The sequence below is a fragment of the Arachis hypogaea genome, chromosome 19 (assembly GCF_003086295.3).
Source record: "Arachis hypogaea cultivar Tifrunner chromosome 19, arahy.Tifrunner.gnm2.J5K5, whole genome shotgun sequence".
Lineage (NCBI taxonomy): Eukaryota > Viridiplantae > Streptophyta > Magnoliopsida > Fabales > Fabaceae > Arachis > Arachis hypogaea.
Window position 1 is genome coordinate 156,879,887 of NC_092054.1, and position 20,903 is coordinate 156,900,789.

Genomic DNA, 20,903 nt, shown 5'->3' on the forward strand with positions numbered 1-20,903 from the left:
TATGTATACATCAAATTCATATATTAAAATGTCCACTTCCACCCTAACTTAAAAAAGTAAAAACTTGAAATATCTGGCTTTTCTCTCTTGTGGTTATAAAAAAAGACCATGACCATGAGACAGCAGCCAAGGCTATTCCCTTGGATTCAGTGATATGCAAATGCATACTTTAACCTCCAAACTCCAATGTAAACTCCACAAAGCTGGGGTCTAATTGGTTGTTGAGATGTCAGTGTCTATTAGACGAAAAAAGAAAAGAAAGATGTGAAGAACCAACTTCAAGTTACAAGGGAAGGTGTGAATAATTTTGCCATGTTATGAGTGAGTTTGATGAGGCTAGGCCAAAGTACAAGTGGCTCCATCTAGGACCACTGAATTAGATTAGATAAATCATAAAACTGAATGAAGTAGTGCAAGTTGCAAGTTGGTCCTTTGATGCATTTTCTGGCAACTGTGCATTCACACATTGGCCACAATAAGTTTGGAAGGGAACACCAAGAAGCCCCAACAAGAAAACACCCACGTAGATGCCCATAGCCAGACAGAAAATACTATTCTAAAATAGGAAGTACCTCATTATCTTGTTTCCAACTTTTTAGCCACCATTATTTTGGAAATAAGCTGGGTACAGTTCCTCCCAACAAAACATCAAATCATGAAGCAATGAAAAGCCAAACACACACTACCCTACATATGCTTAGGCTCACAAGTCAGAACCTACTTTCACTATCAATTGGAATATAAAGGTGGGAAATAATTTAAAAAAAAAAAACACAAATGCAAATTCTTGTAACAGTGGCCAATGTGGATAAACATGAAGACTCCATGTTGGAATCCATCATCATATATCTGTACCCTACTCACTACTCAGCAAACAAAATAAAGTATGGCAGATATATAGAAAGATAGATAGATACACATAGATGGGGGTAATAGACACACATGGCAGGCAATTCAAATAAATTTGTGAGATTTGATTTTGACAATGAATGGGGAAGATTTAGTATTGTCAACCTTGTATTTCTATGGCTATTCCTAAGATAGCCAAGAAAGGTTGGTACTTTGTGAGGAGAAAAAAGGAAAAAAAAGGAGAAAAAAGATTATAATGGGGAATCCTAAGCTTTGAAAAGATGACATAAGCATTGTTCCCTATAGCACAAAGCATCACTAGGTGGGGTTACTGATTGGGATGACACAAAATTATAGTTTAAAAAAAAAAAGAACCTTTCCAATCTCACTTCCCACTCTCTTCATTTTAGTTTTCTTCTTCTCTTCTCTTACTTTTGATCTAACACCTTCAAAAAGGTATTCTTTAAGCTTCCCCCTTTTCTCAATAATTAAACTTTTCTTTGATCACCACTCACAACAACTTGTATTAGAATTTAGGGATGATGATCAAGGAAGATGAGGCTACTTTGACAACAGCCAAGGAACAACAAGGGGAAGGGATGATGAATGAAGGAAAGAACAATGACGAAAGTGATCATGAGAATAATCCTCAAGAGTGGTTGAACCTGAGCTTAGGAGGCAAATCACTCACAACAGCAGGGGACCCTGATTCATCATCATCACAAACAAGACCAGTCACTGCTACAAAAGTTTTCTCATGCAACTTCTGCATGAGGAAGTTCTATAGCTCACAAGCATTAGGGGGTCATCAGAACGCGCACAAAAGGGAAAGAGGTGCTGCAAGAAGATATCAGTCTCAGCGGACCATGGCCATGATGGGATTTCCCATGATGAGCACTCCAATGATGCGATCACTCGGTGTTCAGCCTCATTCACTGGTGCAAAAGCCATGCAGAGGTGGTGGAAGTGGAGGAGCCATGGTGGCACCAACCTTTCATGATGCATATGCATCATCAGGGCTTGGAATGGCATGGACACCTTTCATGGCTGAGGAGCCAACTGATCTGGTTTGGCCCGGAAGCTTTCGCTTGGTTCCACAACAACCGGAGCCGCAGCAGGAACCACTCAAGCTTGATTTAGACCTCAGACTGTGACACAGGAGTTTTTGAAGATTGATAACAGGTAGGACCCTTCACCTTCCAAGAATCAATAGCTTGGATTTGGATGATGGTTGGTACTACTTACTGTGATGGGTAAGGATGTTTTCCTCTGTCTATAACATGTTATATATATATATACCTACTATTTTCTTCTTCAATGATGTTTTTTTTTTTTTATCAAGTGGATTGGACAATCTCAATTTTAAGTATCACAACACACCCACACTATACACTCATCCACACAATATTTAAGGGTTTATATTCAACACTTGGTGCACTCATCAAGGTGCACCAAGGTTTGAACCCAGATGCAGCATATTAAGAGACACATGGTTTAACGAGCTGAGCTAAGCCTCAGCTGCTATTTCAATGATGCTTGAAATAATCCTCATGTGCAGTGCTCTTTTTGGCGTGTGTCTAACTTATCCAGGAGTTTTTGCTTTGCTAACCTTGGAAACCTGATTTTTTTTTTTTTTGGGTTTTTTCTTAGTTCCTGTACTTTCGAGAATCACATCGTATTTCACTGACAAAATGTTGTGGCCAAGGCTTAAGCACATGCTATGTATGTACTTTCAAGTTGAAGTTCCACCAACACACGTGAAGTTTCAACTCTTAATAATTGTATTAAGGTTGGTTTTAATTGAAGGTGAAATTTGACGAATCCAGATTTACAAGCAATTGAAAAAATTAAAACGTAAAAAAAAAAGGGCTTTCTAGGCAGGCGTGTCAACATCAAGATTAAATCATATTAATACAAGTGTAAAAATTGTAATACTGACCTTTCGGTTTCGGACCCAAAAAATAATTATCTAAAACATGAACATTTATTGGCGTGTCAACATCGGGATTAACATAATAATACAACAAAATGATAGTTATTGACTTATTTCTATTCAGAATTTAACGATGCATTCTTAAAATATGTTTTCTTTAACGCACGAATTAAGCAATGACCAGTGCCCAAAAAAAAAAAATCGAAGCAAAGATAACGGGCTAAAATTTTTATATATGAATAATTTTAATATGAAATATAATAATATTTGATTATTTTGGTATTTTACACGGTTGTGGTAGTAGTACAAAACGTCATTGACGTTTTGCAATAATTTTTTTTTAATCATGAAAGACTGACATTTTGTAATAAAAAATATTATTTTAATTATTAAAACACAAAACGTCATTAATATTTTGTTAAAAAAATATTATTTTAATGAAAGTAACACAAAATGTCACTGAACACTATTATTTTATCTTAAAGGATTTCACCCCTAAAAATATAATATTAAAAAGAAAAAGTTCAAGATAACGCTTGTCCATACTTAAATAATAGAATCAATTCCTAATTGTTAGGCAGACCGACAAATTGGTGAAATATTAGAATTGAGATTAAGTGTACCTAATTCAACTAAAAAAACTAACTGGGAATGAAAAGTGTCACAAACTTATAAACTATCTAATAACCAAATTCTATGGAAATGTAAAACCGGTAATATTTGTCATATCTACAAGATGAATTTCTTCTTTATTTCTTTTCTTTTTTTTTTTTTTTTTTTGAACGAGAGGATTGAAACATGAAGGCAGGAAAGGGAAATGTTTCTTGCATGATAATGAATGCTAAAGTTGTATAAAAGAATGTTTCACGGGGTTGTGTTTCAAGACAAAAATGTACTTTCAAAACTATTGACGCATTTGAGCAAACCCTTCTTCTCAAATGACTATTATGCGAGTATATGCTGAGTTCCAACTTCCAAGCATTTTCTCTTTTTGCCATCTTTAATTATTCTATTCTATAATAAATTGTATAAGCACAAAGCATGATAAGTACGCATCTTGACTTGATATTACCTCATGACGCAAGTAATAGTTTCAATAGCCATGCCAGAAGTTTGAATAAAAATATGAACAAGAATTGATTATAACCCCTTTTACATTATAGGGAATTTACAGCCATATAACTTAAGAGGAAATAACAAGCTTTTGAGCCCTATGCATGATGATGGGGAGCCTCTGGCTGATTATGCTTGGATCATTATATGTAGCGGCATCAAAAGGGTATCCTTTCTGCATGAACCAATCAATTAGAGAGGCGTTAAACATCAAATTACAACCATTCTTGTAGATGACAGCTAAGACAAAGCAACTGCAGGAGAAATAAGAGCCCTATAAGAATAAAAACAAAAATAATGAAAAACTATCAGTCCAAAGCCTAAAGTAATAATAGTATAATACAATGAGTTTATCACTACCGCCAGTCATCTAGCTGGCTGTCAATGTCAATAGGCTTGAACATTCCCAAAATTTTCGGTTAGACAGATTATAAAGCAAAGAATTAGGAATAACAGAGATTTGAGAACTTAGATGATTCTGTGTGTTTAATAACAAAACAGACATAATTGAAAAGATTAGGTAGAGATGCATGAAAAGGAGCCCATGGTTCTTCAATCTGTCCAAATGAGTAGGAATTGTGTAGAGACATAAACGGGAAAAGAAGACAGGCTTCGGTGGGACCTACTTTTGTGATTTTACGGTTTTATGTTTGGGTGGGACCTGCGGTTTTGCCACAAAGGAGAAAATGACGATCTAACTAGCTTGACATCAATTCTACTTCTATTATTTGCAACTTTGCACAACTAATACATAATCATTTCTTCTCTTTTGGATCAAACCGAACAATATGAAAGGAAGTAATGAACAAATAATTATTAAGCAGAATTTTGGAAATACAAATTAAGGTGTTCCACAAATCTCTCCTAAATTAACTATTTTCTCGTGACAATGTCTTTTTACTATTCCTGCTGCTTAAGATTGATATGCGAATTCTAGAAATTGAGACAGACAGAAATTGCTTCAGTAATGCTAATCAAGAAACTACAATAGCACCTAATTCATCCATGATGGAATTTGCTTCTAAAAATTCCTAAAATCATTACCATAGATCATCTCAGCATAGCGAGCACTAGACAAGCACTCAATCCGCAAACAGATGTCGTCTCAAGTGTCAAACAGAAGGAGACTACTTTTGGAAATACTGTAAGAGACACAACATGCACATGGATATTGGAAATTACACACTTACAGCAGACAAAGCTTCAAATGTAGATTCTCTCCAGCAAGTCTCCCGAAGTATAATGGGATTTGTGCTTCCACCAAATACACAATGCATGCGAGTTTCCCTCAGTCGAATGAGCACTCCATCAACTCTAAGCTGAAAAGTACCAGATCAATCAATAAAAATTGAGTTTCAAGAGCCTCTATAAAGCAAGTAAATGTGCTGACTAGAAGATCCAAGATCGTCAACAGAACTGATGATCCTTAGTGAAATCTTCGTCATGTTATACGATTGCAAGGTAAGAAAATTTTTAACGTAGTAGACGAAGAGAGTCGCTAACCCAGAATCGCAGGAGAAGAAACCAAGAACTTGGCATTACTCTCTACAAAACAAAAAATGGATGCCACTAGTCATTGGCAGTCATATTTAATTTACATACAAACAAGGAAAACCCCCATCAATAAAGAGGGAAAAGTTATTACCACTTTTACAGTAAGAAGTGATACTCCATTGTCAGCAAGTTCATCCTCATATAGGACTACCTGTCCACAATGAGAAATTATTTGTCATGAAAAGCAAATGCTATAAAAGAAGAGAATGTGGGCAATTTATTACTACAAATGAAAAACTCAGATAAAGTATACATTAACACCTTGTTTGGATTTGGAATATCATAAATATATAGCAGATCTAACTAAACTATTTTACTCTCTATGCAGATTAGGTGATTAACAAGTCAAAATGGTCAGATCAACAGCAACTACATGCTATTTCTATTTCTTGATTTCACGTGAGCACAATTTTCTTAAACAATGCAGAAGAGAAATCCCAAGGCCCATAAAAAAATTCGTATACAAAAACTGTTCTGAATACAGACTAGCGAGGTGATTAGTTAAGGTAGTTTTTACTCACCTCATCATAAAACAATATAGGCTCTTTGGATGCCAATGCAACCAAATCAATTTGTTCCTTGCAGTCTTGCCAAAGGATATTGCTTGTTTCCTCAGAAGTTTCTTTTGCATTCTGGCATACAAAAATTGAATATCTTCTATCACTATGTAGCTGTAGTTATCAATAAATTATTGAAAGCAGTAAGATCACACATTACAAAAATCATGTTTGAACAAATGACTCAAACGAAAAAGAAATGCAGTCAAGTTGGTAGATTCAGTCCATAAAGAAGAAGAAAGTATAAATGCATACCATATCTTTATCATTCTCAACTGTGCAACTTCCACAATAAGGTGTTGTAAAAGTATAGTCATAATCTAGTATTACTTGCTGAGAAGGCTTGCTGCACATTTTCCCCAAAGAGAATGTGAGACTTACAACATAAATACCTCGTGCAAAAAAAGCTATCACGATGATAATGACATGGTGGTAAGAAAACATTCATATCCAATCCAATAGGAGTAAATGCCGCAATCAAACACTAAGCAGTTTCATGATGTATCTAATAACAAAGGAATTTTGATTTTTGAGCTAAGGTAGAAAACATGGTAGTGCATTATTTCATCCATTACCTTCTAAACTTCCATTTAGCCGCTGCAGGAACTTCAACTGGTGGCAAGGCTTCCTGCTTCCAACCACAAAGAGCATCAAACGCATTGAAATGAATTTTGGTGCCACTGCTCAAGTGCTTCAGAATCAAAGTGTTCTCCCCAAAAACCATTTCCGGTAAATGATTAGTATCAAGTTTATGTTCCCACCTGCGACACATGATCCATCATCATTACAAAACAAAGCAAAGGAATCAAAGGCTCAAATATCCAATTAAGAATAATATACGCAATTAAAGGGTCACATCTTTCTAACATCCATGAAAATGTGGAAACATCCTAAAAAGTTGCAAAGTTAGGGTTAACTGAGAATACGAAAAATTACTGACTCTTGGATAGCTGCGGAGTTGAGAATGGAGTGTGTGCGAGACTCGATCAGCCATCCATGGATGCGAACACCGCGATTGCCGCCATCAGCGAAGAGTTCAGCGCCGGCGGCTTTCAAGTCTTTGTCGTCAATCTCCACTGCCATCTTCGCCTGCTTTGCGTTTCGAGCTTCAGTTCAGTTCACATTTCACTGACTCGGTGATTTGAGAGTTGGGTCCGAAACGAAGCCTGGTTTCGGATCCAATCATTGGACATGGATCAGGCTTTTGGCCCATTTAGCTTCACCACAGGCCTGATTTAAGCTTAAAAGGTCCCTGACCAAAAAAAAAAGCTTAAAAGGTCGACAAAATCCAAAAATAAAGCTTAAAAGGTTGACAAAAATGTTCCAAAATTTTTTAGAAATGTTAGCGCATACTTTTTTAGGGAATTATATGCCATAAACATTTTCTTTTAAAGTATTCTTAAATATGCTATTAAGGCACATGTTAGGAAGATTTTTCTTTTTAATTATCTTTCATTCTACGACTCACCATTAAATACAATGTTCAATTTTTCCTCTTCCTCCATTTTTTTATGTACTATTGTTCACAAAGTAATGATTGGAAAAAGTACTTAACTCGAAAGACTATTACAAATACGTTATTTTCAATAATTTGTTCTCTAAATATATTGATGATAATTTAAAATTAAATTTTACATAGATATCAATATTCTATATTTATCATCAGCTCATTCTTAAATTTTTTTATTAAATAAGAAACATTACATTCCTTGTTAATTAAATAAAGCTTAACTCTATTTATTATATTTTATATCAATAATTTATTTACAATTCAAAGTTTAAGATTTATGATGTTGAATTTGGAATTTAAAATTTAGAGATGCTTTATTTTCTATTTTTTTATTTTACTTTTAATAGCAATATTTTTCAAAGAGCGCTAGATGCTACACTCCTTTATTTTTTTTGAAATGCATTAACATTTATGAATGAAACCAATTTAAAAAAAAATCACCTCAGTTTTTAAATCCAATCAAACAGCAAACTCAAAAAATATCTTTTCATTTCCGAAATTTCAAATGTATGTCTAAATTATGTAAAAATATATAAAATAGCTTACTGCTAAATTTTTCATTAAACAATTTTTTTCTTTAAAAAAATATTATTTTAAATAATTATAGAAATAGGTGAAGAAAAACTTTTCAATCAAAATGATGATTTTTTATCGGAGAAATTTTCTAAATTTTTTCAGATGTAGATGAACAAGCGCATCCTAAATTATGTCAAACGAAGGACTTTGAACAGATAGAATAGCTTCTTCCCAGCAGTATAATGATCCTAGACGTGTAATAGTTAGGAATCGTGTAATCGCATTTCAATTCTGATGCTCAAATCACAGTTCCATAGCCTAAAAAATACAAAAGAAACATGATAGAAGATAACCCTCAAATAGCAAGACGAGTGTTGCATTTTGTGCAACTTGTAAGTTGTAACTTGTAATGTATAATAAAACACTAGCTGTTATAAGCTGTTACTATTGCCTACATGTCAATAGAATGATGAAAATTGAATTCTAATGTTTAAAGAAAAAAGATCTCCCCTAATATTCATCTTCTACTTTGGCGTTTTGTCTTGTTGGCATACAACCCTCAAAAAATGAAGGAATGGGGTCTCTGTAAATGAAAATGATCCTAAAAAAATAATATTAAAAAGGGTACAGGGCAACTATTGAGTGTTTGCAATTCGCATGAGGGGAAAAGCTAAAACTAAATCTGCTAAGATGGACATCTAAAAACTATTTTTCTAAGAATACAAATGGCACACATTCAAATCCACAAGATCCAAAGTTGATCATCTTAGAGACTTAAATCGCACGACAGGTTGGATACCTTAATTTGGCTGCTTTGTAAGATATTAAGCTTCAGTTGTCAACAATGTGTCATTTTCTTTTCCTTGTCTTCATTTTATGACTTGATGCTTTATCAGCATTCTGAGGAGACTCAGATGCCAGGGGTTCAGACATACCCTTCCTCTTCTTAGAGCTTGGGGTTTTTGAGTTTTCTCCGGTGACATCTTGGGGGAATAATTCACTGTCCCTGTTCTCTCCACCAGGTGCCACCTCATTTTCAGATATGTTATCAGTGGTCTGCGCCAAAGCATTTTCACCTGTCCTGGGTTCCTTATGGGATGAATGCCTAAAGCTCCATCGGGTGTTGTCAAACCATTTACTTACCTGAATGAGGGAAAAGAATGAATTATTCAGGAAGTCACAAGAGAAACTAAATTGCATTCACTTTATGAGAGCAATGTTAAAGATATGACCTGCTGAAGTGTGAGTCCTGTTTCTTGTGCCAAGCTTTCTTTTGTGGTCCGATCTGGATACTGATTCTCTTTGAAAGATTTGTAAAGTCTCTGAAAAAAGATAATGGTCACTCTTAAAAGCTTTTGACTTTACATGCATGAAAAAAAAGGTGTGCCTCTCATGCCTTTGTGTTAGGAAAATATAGAAAACTTTTTACATAAATTAGACAGTAATTCATCCTTACCTCAATTGCAACATCTCCAAGTCTGTTGTATGTTGAAGATCTTGGTTTTTTCTCCCCGGAACCTGATTTTCCAGAGCCTTCAAGTGATTTAGCAGCTGAGTTATTTGTTTTTTCAGCTTTACCGTCACTTCTCAGAGTATGTGTAGAATTATTTGAGGCTTTTCTATTTGGTGACACTGGAGTCAATTTACCAGTGACATTCTTCTTCCTAGTTGGGGTAGCAGTAGCATTCCAGTCTTCATCATCATCACTAGTATCACTTTTGTATGTCTCCTAAAGAAGTAGCATACATGAATATATTAGGCGGGGGGAGCTAAAGAATGTGACAAGAAATAACTTTGACTCTATGCATCCACTCTTGTATACATACAAGCTGGCATGTTTGTGTATGTGAAGGAAATGTACCACAACATCAGAATCACATTTAGATAGTGAGGTTGATATGAAAGAACATTCACATGTCACCGTCATGTTGTGTATCAGATTCACATATCCTAATTCAAATAACCATGCATGCAAACTGATACGATACTATTTTGAACCTTGTACCATTAAACAGAACTTACATCATACAGCTTTTTGTACCATTTAATTAGACAGTAATTCATCCTTACCTCAATTGCAACATCTCCAAGTCTGTTGTATGTTGAAGATCTTGGTTTTTTCTCCCCGGAACCTGATTTTCCAGAGCCTTCAAGTGATTTAGCAGCTGAGTTATTTGTTTTTTCAGCTTTACCGTCACTTCTCAGAGTATGTGTAGAATTATTTGAGGCTTTTCTATTTGGTGGCACTGGAGTCAATTTACCAGTGACATTCTTCTTCCTAGTTGGGGTAGCAGTAGCATTCCAGTCTTCATCATCATCACTAGTATCACTTTTGTATGTCTCCTAAAGAAGTAGCATACATGAATATATTAGGCGGGGGGAGCTAAAGAATGTGACAAGAAATAACTTTGACTCTATGCATCCACTCTTGTATATATACAAGCTGGCATGTTTGTGTATGTGAAGGAAATGTACCACAACATCAGAATCACATTTAAATAGTGAGGTTGATATGAAAGAACATTCACATGTCACCGTCATGTTGTGTATCAGATTCACATATCCTAATTCAAATAACCATGCATGCAAACTGATACGATACTATTTTGAACCTTGTACCATTAAACAGAACTTACATCATACAGCTTTTTGTAGTCCAACCTTTCCACATTTCTTTTCCCCGAAACAGGAGTGTAACTCTCTTGGCCAGGATCTGCCTCTAGTAAAGATGACAATTCATCAGTTATAGATGGCTTCTTACCGACTTTACTTGTTTTGCTGGATCCTTTAAACTTCTTTGCATCATCCAATGATGCAGATGTGATATCTTCACCGTGTCCTGGGGGCATATTATCATTAATTGTAGCAGCAAGATCCTCAGAATCAGATGTGAAATCAGAGCTCGAACTTTCCTCTGCAACTTTCATGTCTTGATCTGGAGCATCAGGATTATAATCATCATCCTCAGAATCTTCAGAAGGAAGGCCCATGTACTGATCCTCATGGCCTGAATCCTCCAATTTCTCAGAAGCAGAAGCATACTCAGATTCATCAGAACTTGATTCACCCCCTTCAGCCTCCACATCTTCTTTAACATCAGGATCATAATCATCATCATCAGAATCATCAGAAGGAAGTCCTGAGTTGTGATCCACATTGAATGCATCAACTGCAGCTGCTTCTGGAAAAACCCTCTGAACAAGGACCAGTCACATAATCAGGAGAGTAAAAATCCTAAAAAAGAGTCATCACAATATTGAACAAAAATACAGTAATACACATAAATAAATTTCCCCAACCTCCCAGCTATCCTCAAGAGAGAGACGTGTTCCTAAGGAGTCATTAACAATTTCAATACAGTCATCTTTGCAATCACATCCCGGGCATAGCCAACCCTCATCGCCAGGTGGAACTGTAAGCCACAGCAAATAAATAAATGATAGACAACTTGGAAGTACAAAGTGACCAATCAATGCAGTAAACAAGAGATTACTGTTTTCAGTTAACAAAGGAGGATCCACACAAAGCTGGTGAAATCCACGTTCACAAGCACCGTCACAGAGAATTATATCATTGTTTGTGCTCAACTCTTTGGAACTACATTTTGCACAGAATATCTGCACTCATAAAATTGAAAGTTAGTAATCACAACTCCAAAATCCAGAAGTGGATACTTCATTTAGGAATCAGACATGTGAATCCTACATCCTCACTGTCAATCTCTCCTTCAGAATCAAACACAGATTCAGGAAGCCTTCCTTCAGCACACAATGAATCCAAATATCGAAAGAGATCCCTCATTTTCAATTTACGTCGAAGTATTTCAGTCTTAGCCCGTTGAAGCTCCTTTTCAGGCTTTAACTTTTCCAAACTGCAAAATTATCACAAACCAACAGGTAGACACAGTTAAGGCACCTCAATATTGAAAACAAGCACAGGCCATGATAAGACTTTTATATTAGTATGCAATCACAATAATAAGGGCAAACTAAAGAAACACACCTTGAATCCCTTTCTAGTTATATGGCCCTCATCTTTGGTAGTTTAAAATAATTTTTAAAAAATGTCAAGAATACCCTTAAGAAAAGAGATAGAAAATATGGGTACAAAGGTCACTTTATAACTGTAAGTCACATGTAAGAGAGGCTTTTGTATAACACTGATTAATTAAAGGAAGTGAATGTAATATTACAAACTAAACTGAGACAAATGAAATTAGAAAGCACCCCAAATGAGGCAAATTTAAAACTTTTTGTAATAGCAATAACAATAAAGATAAGAAGAAAGAATGATTTAACATAGAAGTCATCATCTAGAGAAAGCTTATGCTCGAAATAACAATTAAACAAAAGCAAATGATACTATTTTGCTGAGACAGAATTTACAAATTGTTAATGCTAGTATTAGCCCATATCATTTACACTCTTAAGAGTAAGACTCAGTACAATAATAATCCTACTACTCTAGCTTTTGTAATAATAATAATAATAAATCCTACTACCGTAGCACCTATACAGCTATACTGTATTATTTACTCTAGGGCATAGAAATATACAATGTCATTCACTGAGCATTGTATAAAGCAAGTTGTTCAGAAATCCTACAAATGGCACTGAATCAATGGTCAGAAAACTCTGGACCATTTAACCAATTTAATGACATTCCTAATAGAGGCTAAGATCCAACATAAATCAGGCAAATGCTAAATAGATTACAAGTTAAACAAAGAGCAAGGTAATTGCAAAACCAACGCACCTGTATCCTTTCCAGCCCTCACTAGAATAAGCATCAATCAAGTTCTGCTCATAGCTAACTCGTTTCAATAAATATCTTAAGCGAGCTCTTATTCTAGAAAATTCATCAATAACTCCTTCCCCGTCTCTCTTTTTGTTCTTCTTCTTCCCCCTTTTATTCTTCACGCCATCATTATTAGCATCAACCAAATTGCTATTTGACTCAGGTGGTTTAGGTTTTTCGCGTGTCCTTGATCGCAAAGCTCTATCACTGCTTCCTAATGACCTTAGCATATACTTCTTCTTTAATAATTTTGAGCTTTTTTTACCCTTGCAGCTCAACTGCATAGATGTTGTGGCTGTAGATTTTCTTTTTGAACAATTCAAACCAGTATTTTTCACATCTACAGATGCTGGAGCTGGATCCTGTAGTCCATTTGCAGAAGTGGTGTTCACTTGTGTTGGAACAGATAGCGTTTGGTTCTCAACAAGAGAACCAGTTACAGGATTATTTATTTCCACGGACACATTTTGGCCATTCTGAGAAAAAGGCTGACATTTGATCTCTGATTTGTCATTAGACAAATGAGAGGGGTCTTGTTCTGAGGTACTCCGTTGAGAGCATGAACCTTCTGCAGTTTGACAACTCTTTTTCAAATCACGCTGGCGTTGTGCAGGCAGTGCAATAACAGCACCCCTAATAATTTTTCCAGAAACTTGGTTTGAGTTTTCATCAATAACAGAGCTGGTTAACACATTGCTTGGCATGCTTTGTGCATTGTGTAAACACTGAGAACTCTCTGTCATTTTGTCTGAAACTTGGTTCGATTTTTCATCAATCACATGACTGGTTAACACCTCGTCAATTACACTTTGCTTGTTGTCCAAACACTGAGAACTCTCGGTCATTTTGCGAGAAACATGGTTTGAGTTTTCACGAATCACAGAATTGATTAACACATCGCCATGCATGCCTTGCTTCTTGTCCAAACGCTCAGGACTCTCAGTCATTTTTTCATATACTTGGTTTGTTTTTTCATCAATCACAGAATTGGTTAGCACATCACCATGCAGGCTTTGCCTGTTGTCCAAACACTCTGGACTCTCAGTCATTTTGTCAGAAACTTGATTTAACTTTTCATCAATCACAGATTTGGTTAACACAGCACCATGCATGCTTTGCTTGTTGGCCAAATGCTCAAGACACTCAAACATTTTATCAGAAACTTGGTTTGATTTTTCATCAATCACAGAATTGGTCAATGCATCATCGCTATGCATGCTTTGCCTGCTGGCCAAATGCTCAGGACCCTCGATCATTTTTTCAGAGACCTCATTTGATTTTTCATCAACTACACAATTGGTTAACACTTCACCTTGCAAGTTTTTCTTGTTGCCCAAACACTGCGTACCATCAGTCATTTTTTCAGAAACTTGGTTTGATTTTTCATCAATCACGGAATCGGTTAACACATCACTATGCATGCTTTGCTTGTCGTCCAAAAGCTCAGAATTCTCGGCCACACGGTTTGAGTTTTCATCAATCATGGAGCTTGTTAACACATCACTAGGCATGCTCTGCTTGTTGTCCAAACACTCAGAACTCTTGGCCATTTTCTCAGAAGCTTGGTCATCAATAAGAGAACTGCCTAACACATTGCCAGGCACACCTTGCTTGTTGTCTAAACATTCGGAACCCACCTGAGATGTTTTCTCTGACAAATGACATTGTTCTGTTCCAGCATCCGGTGTTTGCATCTTTCTAGAGGCACTTTTGTTGGGGCTTGTAAATTCTTCTAGTTCGCCCTGCATTGGTCCAAGGAAATATCCACGCCGACAGCATCCACCCACATAATCAGGAAGGAAAGGAAGCTACACAGATAAGAATCAATCCTCTTTGAGCCTTTTCATAATGCATGTCTAACACTTAACATGAACACAAGATGTGGGAATCAACAACTACTGAAATAAAAATTCACATTTAAAGTCACGACCGAAAATATCTTTACTCATGCAGTCATTACACGAATTTAATTTTAAACCACAATAAGCAACCCAACAAAGAAGCAATGTAGGGAACAAATCTAACCATGTGCATCTAGCTTTGATGTTGTAGTCTCTAACTCTAACTAACTCTACAGCAGATACACAAAATAATAACAATGAATTGCACGAGGGATATTTAGGGCAGGGAAAAAAAGGTAGGAGTTGAAAGTTGAAACCACCGACATCAGGAATGATGTGCACTGCATTTTGAAGTTTCAGACATTTTTATTACCACCAATTTCCTTTCCACGTCTTCGACGACAAAGAAGAATGTCGAAACGAGCTCAAAGAAGACGAATGAAGGCAAAGAAAAACGTTGAGAAGGCAAGTAAATAAGAGAGAGAGGAGAGAAGGAAACTTACGTTGTGGCGGTGAGGAACATCGTAATGTCCGGAGGCGCAGCAAATGGGAAGAAATGAAGAAGATAGGGACAAAGAAACAAGGGTTCTTTGATCTAATTCTTCTACGCGGTGAAGACGGAGAAAGAGAAAGAGAAAAGTGTGTGTTGTTTCGTGAGAGCTCTGTCTTCTTCTAATTTTTATATTTTATTTATTTTTGGGAGGGTGGGTTTTGTGAATTGTGAATCTGAATCTCAGCGAGAGCGGCAAAGAGAGAAAAAAGCGGTGGTTTGGTTAAAGTCCTTCAAACATGGGCCACCCTTCCCATCGCATATAGCTAAAGCTAGTAAGCTACTTCACTGTTCACACCTTCCCTCCCTTCTTCCCTCCTTCCTTCCTTCCTCTCACTCTCCGTTCAATTTAATCAAACTCTCCCTCCCCTCCAGTTGCGTCTATATGTGTGCGCCACCCACTCGCTCACCCAACATTGCGGGGTTTCGGCTTTCTGGTTTGCTCGGTTCTGGTCCATTTACCTTATGGATCATGGGCCTCCTTCCTCCACTTTATTTTTGGAAATGGCCCAAGATGCTTCTTGCTCAAACTCTTCTATCTCATCAGATGAAGAAAACCCATATAGAGAAAAAAAAAACGAAGAAAACCATGCAAAAAAAAGGTTGAAGAAAATACCCAAAACTCAATGACGAAGAAATCATTGTTTTGGTTAGGTGATTATAGGGATGGCAAAACTTCCTAAGTCACATGGATTTTTGTGGGGATCTTTTCGAAAAAAGATTGACTATGAAATTTTTTTTGTGAGAACTGAGGCGGGAAGATAAAATTCTCTTGAAACATGTGCAGAGACTCAAGCAAAAAATTCTGTTCTGTTTTCGCTAATTTTCAAAATTTATAAACAACAACAACAACAAAGCTTTGTTCCATTAAGTGGGGTTGGCTGCATGAATCAAACGACGCCATTGTGCACTGTCATGTATCATGTCTACAGAGAGATCGTTTACATGTAGGTCTCGTTTGACCACCTCATGGATGGTCTTCTTAGGTATTCCTCTGCCTTTCGCCCTTTGTCCATCTTCCATCTCATCCACCCTCCTGACTGGATGTTCTATCGGTCTTCTTCTCACATGTCCAAGCCACCTGAGACGCGATTCAACCATCTTTTTCACAATGGGTGCTACTCCAACTCTCTCCCTTATATCTTCATTTCTTATTTTATCCAATCGCGTATGACCACTCATCCATCTCAACATCTTCATCTCTGCCACACTCAGCTTATGTTCGTGCTCCCCTTTAGCCGCCCAACACTCCGTACCACACAGCATAGCCGGTCTTATAGCGGTGCGATAGAATTTACCTTTAAGTTTTAAAGGTACTTTTTTGTCGCATATAAAACCAGATGCATTCCGCCATTTTGACCAACCTGCTTGGATCCTATGATTTACATCCTGTTCAATCTCTCCATTATCCTGTATGATGCACCCAAGATACTTAAAACTTTTAACTTTTCGTAGGGTGTTTTCTCCAATCTTCACCTCTATATTGGGGTTTTTCCTTCTCAAACTGAACTTACATTCCATATATTCCGTCTTGCTACGGCTTATGCGCAGACCATACACTTCTAGAGCCTCTCTTCATAACTCCAACTTCTTATTTATGTCTTCCCTTGACTCCCCCATAAGGACAATATCATCGGTAAAAAGTATGCACCATGGCACAGGCTCTTGAATGTGTTCTATGAGTACTTCCAAGACTAATGTGAAAAGGTATGGACTTAAGGATGATCCCTGGTGTAATCCTATACCAATAGGGAATTCTTCTGTCACACCACCTTGAGTCTTCACACTAGTTGTGACCCCATCATACATGTCTTTAATTGCCCGAATATATGCGATCCTTACTCTCCTCTTTTCTAAAACCTTCCATAAGACCTCCCTTGGTACCCTATCATACACTTTTTCCAAATCAATAAACACCATATGTAGATCCCTTTTATTACTACGATACCTCTCCATCATCCTTCTTAATAGGTATATCGCTTCAGTGGTAGATCTTTCTGGCATAAATCCAAATTGGTTCTCTGTTACTTGTGTCTCTTTTTTCAACCTCCGTTCTATCACCCTTTCCCATAACTAGGGGTGGCAAGCGGGGAAGTCCGCCCCGCCTAGTGAGACGGTCCCGGAATCCTAGCCCGCCCCGCCTAACGGTGGGCTGGCGGGCCGGCGGGCTAAACCCACCAAATATCTTTTTTTTTTTACTTTTAACTATTAAATAATATATATAAAGATATAAAAAAATCTCTTCTATTTTTTATTTTTAACTATTATAATTGTATAAACAAATTATAATTTTTATATTCACAAACATTAAAATCTTTGTAATTATAAATATCTAATAAACATAATTATAAATCAAGTTTTTATCCAAAAAATAATTATAAATATTGTTCCCAAAACAAAATAAACATAATCCAAAACATAATTAACAATATTGTCTCTAAAACAAAATAAACATAATCCAAAATACTCAATTTTCATCTTCATTCTCTTGTAAGTTGGGTTAGGGGAAGTTGGGTTTTAGCAAAAAAAATTGTAAAAATACCCCTTGCAAAAAAATACAAAGTCCGGCGGGGAAGCCCGCCCCCGCGCCGCCAAAGCCCGCCAAAACCCGCGGTTTAAGCGGTGCGGGTTAAGCGGGCTTTTGCTATTTGGCGGTCCCAATTTTCCAGCCCGACCCGCCTTTTTTGGCGGGTTACGCGGGTCGGCCTGGCGGGTTTAGGCCCGTTTGCCACCCCTACCCATAACTTCATAGTATGACTCATAAGCTTAATCCCTCTATAGTTTCCACAACTTTGTATATCCCCCTTATTCTTGTAGATAGGTACCAAGGTGCTCTTTCTCCACTCATCAGGCATCTTCTTTGACCTTAAAATCTCATTAAAAAACTTGGTTAACCAGTTGATGCCTTTTTCTCCAAGACCCTTCCAAACCTCAATCGGGATATTATCAGGTCCTACTGCCCTGCCATTTTTCATCTGCTTTAGAGCCTCTTTTACTTCGAAGTCTCGAATCCTTCAATAGTAGTCAAAGTTTTGATCTTCTTCCCTTGTGCATAATCGACCAAGGCTCGGAAGAGTCTTCTGTCCCTCATTAAATAACTCGTAGAAGTAGCTCTTCCACCTTTCATTAATCTTCTCCTCTTGAGCCAACACCTCTCCATCCTTATCCTTTATGCACTTAACTGATCCAAATCTTTCGTTCTTCTTTCCCGGCTCTTTGCGATTCTATATATACCTTTTTCTCCTTCTTTCGTGCCCAAAGATTGGTAGAGACCCTCATATGCTCTTGTTCTTTCTTCACTTACAGCCACTTTTGTCTCTTTCTTAGCCGCCTTATATTTTTTCCAGTTATCTGCATTGCGGCATAAAGACCACTCTTTAAAGCATTCCCTTTTTATCTTTATCTTTTCTTATATACTCGCATTCCACCACCAGGACTCCTTGTCTCTTGGTCCTATTCCTTTAGATTCACCAAAACTTTTTTTGCTGTTCTTCTAATAACTTCTGCCATCTCCCTCCACATCTCTTCTGCGCTTTCATTCCCATCCCACTTTGCCTCTTCTCCTACCCGTCTTAGGAAGCTTCTTTGTTCCTCACCTTTCATCCGCCACCACCTTGTCCTTGGGTTCTTCGTATGATGTCTTTTCCTCAACTTTTGCTCAACGCGAAAATCCATGACGAGCACCCTATGTTGTGTTGTCAAACTCTCTCCCGGGATAATTTTACAGTTAATGCAAAATTTTCGGTCGACTCTCCTCAACAAGAAGAAGTCGATTTGAGAGCTTGTCATGCCACTCTTATAGGTTATAAGATGTTCGTCTCTCTTTTTAAAACATGTATTTGCGATGAGAAGATCAAAGGTTGAGGAAAAGTCCAAAATAGTTTTACCCTCGGCATTGATCACTCCGAAACCATGGCCTCCGTGAATACTCCCATATCCAGTCACTTCTCTCCCAACATGGCCATTTAAATCTTCTCCTAAGAAAATCTTATCTCCCAAAGGTATGCCTTGAACCAAACTCTCTAGATCCTCCCAAAACCTTATCTTGTGTTGTTCGTCCGAACCAACTTGCGGTGCATAGGCGCTAATCACATGGAAAGCGCCTCCCTCCACCACAAGTTTGATAGAGATGATCCGATCTCCCACCCTCTTGACATCCACTACGTTCTTCTTCCACTACTTATCCACAATTATTCCAACCCCATTCCTATTCTTCACATTTCCTGTATACCAAAGTTTGAAACCAGAAGTATCCAATTCCCTAGCCTTTGCACCAACCCATTTCGTTTCTTGTAGGCACATAATGTTAATCTTCCTCCTTGTCATGGTGTCCACCACCTCCATGGACTTTTCTGTTAGAGTGCCTATGTTCCATGTCTCAAATCTCAACTTTCTGTCGCTTCGACCTTTACCTTTTACTTTGTGAACTAGTTTATTTACCTTCATCCGTTCACGAAAACGCGAGAACCCTTACTCATTTAACACTACATCCAGGCACTGATGCAGCGGCTCTTGCTTTGACACCGTACTCGAGCTATACGGCGCGTTGCTTCCGGGCAACGACCTAGCTTTAGCGCAATAATGTATTTGATTTATGTCATGGGGGTTCGGCTATATTTTTATGTTGGTTGCCGAAGACCTAACACAACCTTCATCCTTTATCCGGGCTTGGGACCGGCTATGTACCACAAGTGTAACATAGGCGGAGTTAATTTTCAAAATTTATAAAATTTACTTAATTGTTCTTAATAATTTATTTCTCATTTTAGTCATTTCACATGTCATATATAAAGAGAAAACACCCTAAATTCCTAATCCTCATTTGCATAACCCTTTTTCAATTTAAAGATTTATATCGTTGTTCATACTTCATCCAACCTCTTTGCAGCCATCTCTTCGCCACTTTTTCTTCTCAGCACACTATCACCCCTCACCATGCGTCAACCCTCATAGCGTCGTTCTCTCTATTCGCGGTGTTTTTTCTCCACTTAGAAGGTGTGTCTATTTTTCTCTCTGCAATTCCGTCATCATGTCCATTATCCTTTCCATTGTCACATTTTTATCTTGTTCAATGCTTTGTATTCTGTCTTATCATCGCATCTTTCCACCGTATCAGTCTAAAAGAAGTTATTATCTACCGTTTAGTAATTTTATATAAGATATTGATATAAAAATTAATTATCAGTTAAGATTATGGAAGAAATAGAAAATAGTATCCCACAAAAAATATAAATAAAAACAATACTTTTTTACAATAAAAATTAAAGATAAAAATAAAGAGCAAATTTGAGAGCGAAAACAGGAACTTAAAGACATTCTCCTTCCCCCATTATCATCTCTACTCTCTAGGTAATTAGGTCAAATAAATTAAATTTCCTAGACCCAAAAAATAAATCAAATCTCTATAAATATTTGTTGCCTAACCCATATCAACTCAACTAACCAAAGATAGAAAGATCAAGTTGGATAGTTAAAGACAACTTTAATATGTTGACTTTTATAATAAGTTCTCTTATATTAAGCATATATTTAAAGTTTCGAAAATTTATTACATGTTTTACTAACTAAAGTTACCAATTTTTATTAAAAAATATTATCAAATTATTATAATTGTATTGTATGAATATGTTTAAATAGAAGAATTTGGTTCAATTATATAGTATAAACATCAAAGTTAAAATCT

At 36.8% G+C, this 20,903-nt stretch overlaps 3 protein-coding genes across 5 annotated transcripts; 1 reads left to right on the forward strand and 2 right to left on the reverse strand.

Moving 5' to 3' along the window:
- The first annotated feature begins 772 nt into the window (after positions 1-772).
- On the forward strand, positions 773-2,167 carry LOC112779836 (zinc finger protein 7). Its single transcript, XM_025824192.3, has one exon. It carries the CDS (start codon positions 1,389-1,391, stop codon positions 2,001-2,003), a length of 615 nt encoding a protein of 204 aa, XP_025679977.1. The 5' UTR covers positions 773-1,388; the 3' UTR covers positions 2,004-2,167.
- Positions 2,168-3,824: 1,657 nt separating this feature from the next.
- Positions 3,825-7,199, reverse strand: LOC112777260 (TIP41-like protein). Its single transcript, XM_025821593.2, has 8 exons — positions 6,947-7,199; positions 6,582-6,767; positions 6,262-6,352; positions 5,971-6,081; positions 5,541-5,600; positions 5,399-5,440; positions 5,086-5,214; positions 3,825-4,070 (listed from the first exon to the last, which is right to left on the reverse strand). Exons 1-8 carry the CDS (start codon positions 7,087-7,089, stop codon positions 3,966-3,968), a joined length of 867 nt encoding a protein of 288 aa, XP_025677378.1. The 5' UTR covers positions 7,090-7,199; the 3' UTR covers positions 3,825-3,965.
- Positions 7,200-8,371: 1,172 nt separating this feature from the next.
- On the reverse strand, positions 8,372-15,651 carry LOC112776981 (uncharacterized). 3 transcript variants are annotated; one of them, XM_025821258.2, is made up of 10 exons: positions 15,174-15,651; positions 12,788-14,571; positions 11,738-11,903; positions 11,526-11,649; positions 11,332-11,444; positions 10,669-11,226; positions 10,103-10,375; positions 9,489-9,761; positions 9,265-9,354; positions 8,372-9,175 (listed from the first exon to the last, which is right to left on the reverse strand). In XM_025821258.2, the coding sequence occupies exons 2-10, from the start codon at positions 14,521-14,523 to the stop codon at positions 8,882-8,884; spliced, it is 3,627 nt and encodes a 1,208-aa protein (XP_025677043.1). In that variant the 5' UTR covers positions 14,524-14,571; positions 15,174-15,651; the 3' UTR covers positions 8,372-8,881. The 3 variants fall into 3 exon arrangements, with proteins under 3 accessions (XP_025677043.1, XP_025677041.1, XP_072084194.1); XM_025821256.2 differs by having other exon boundaries at positions 12,788-14,637; XM_072228093.1 differs by having other exon boundaries at positions 12,788-14,727; positions 15,174-15,646.
- Between the last annotated feature and the right edge of the window lie 5,252 nt (positions 15,652-20,903).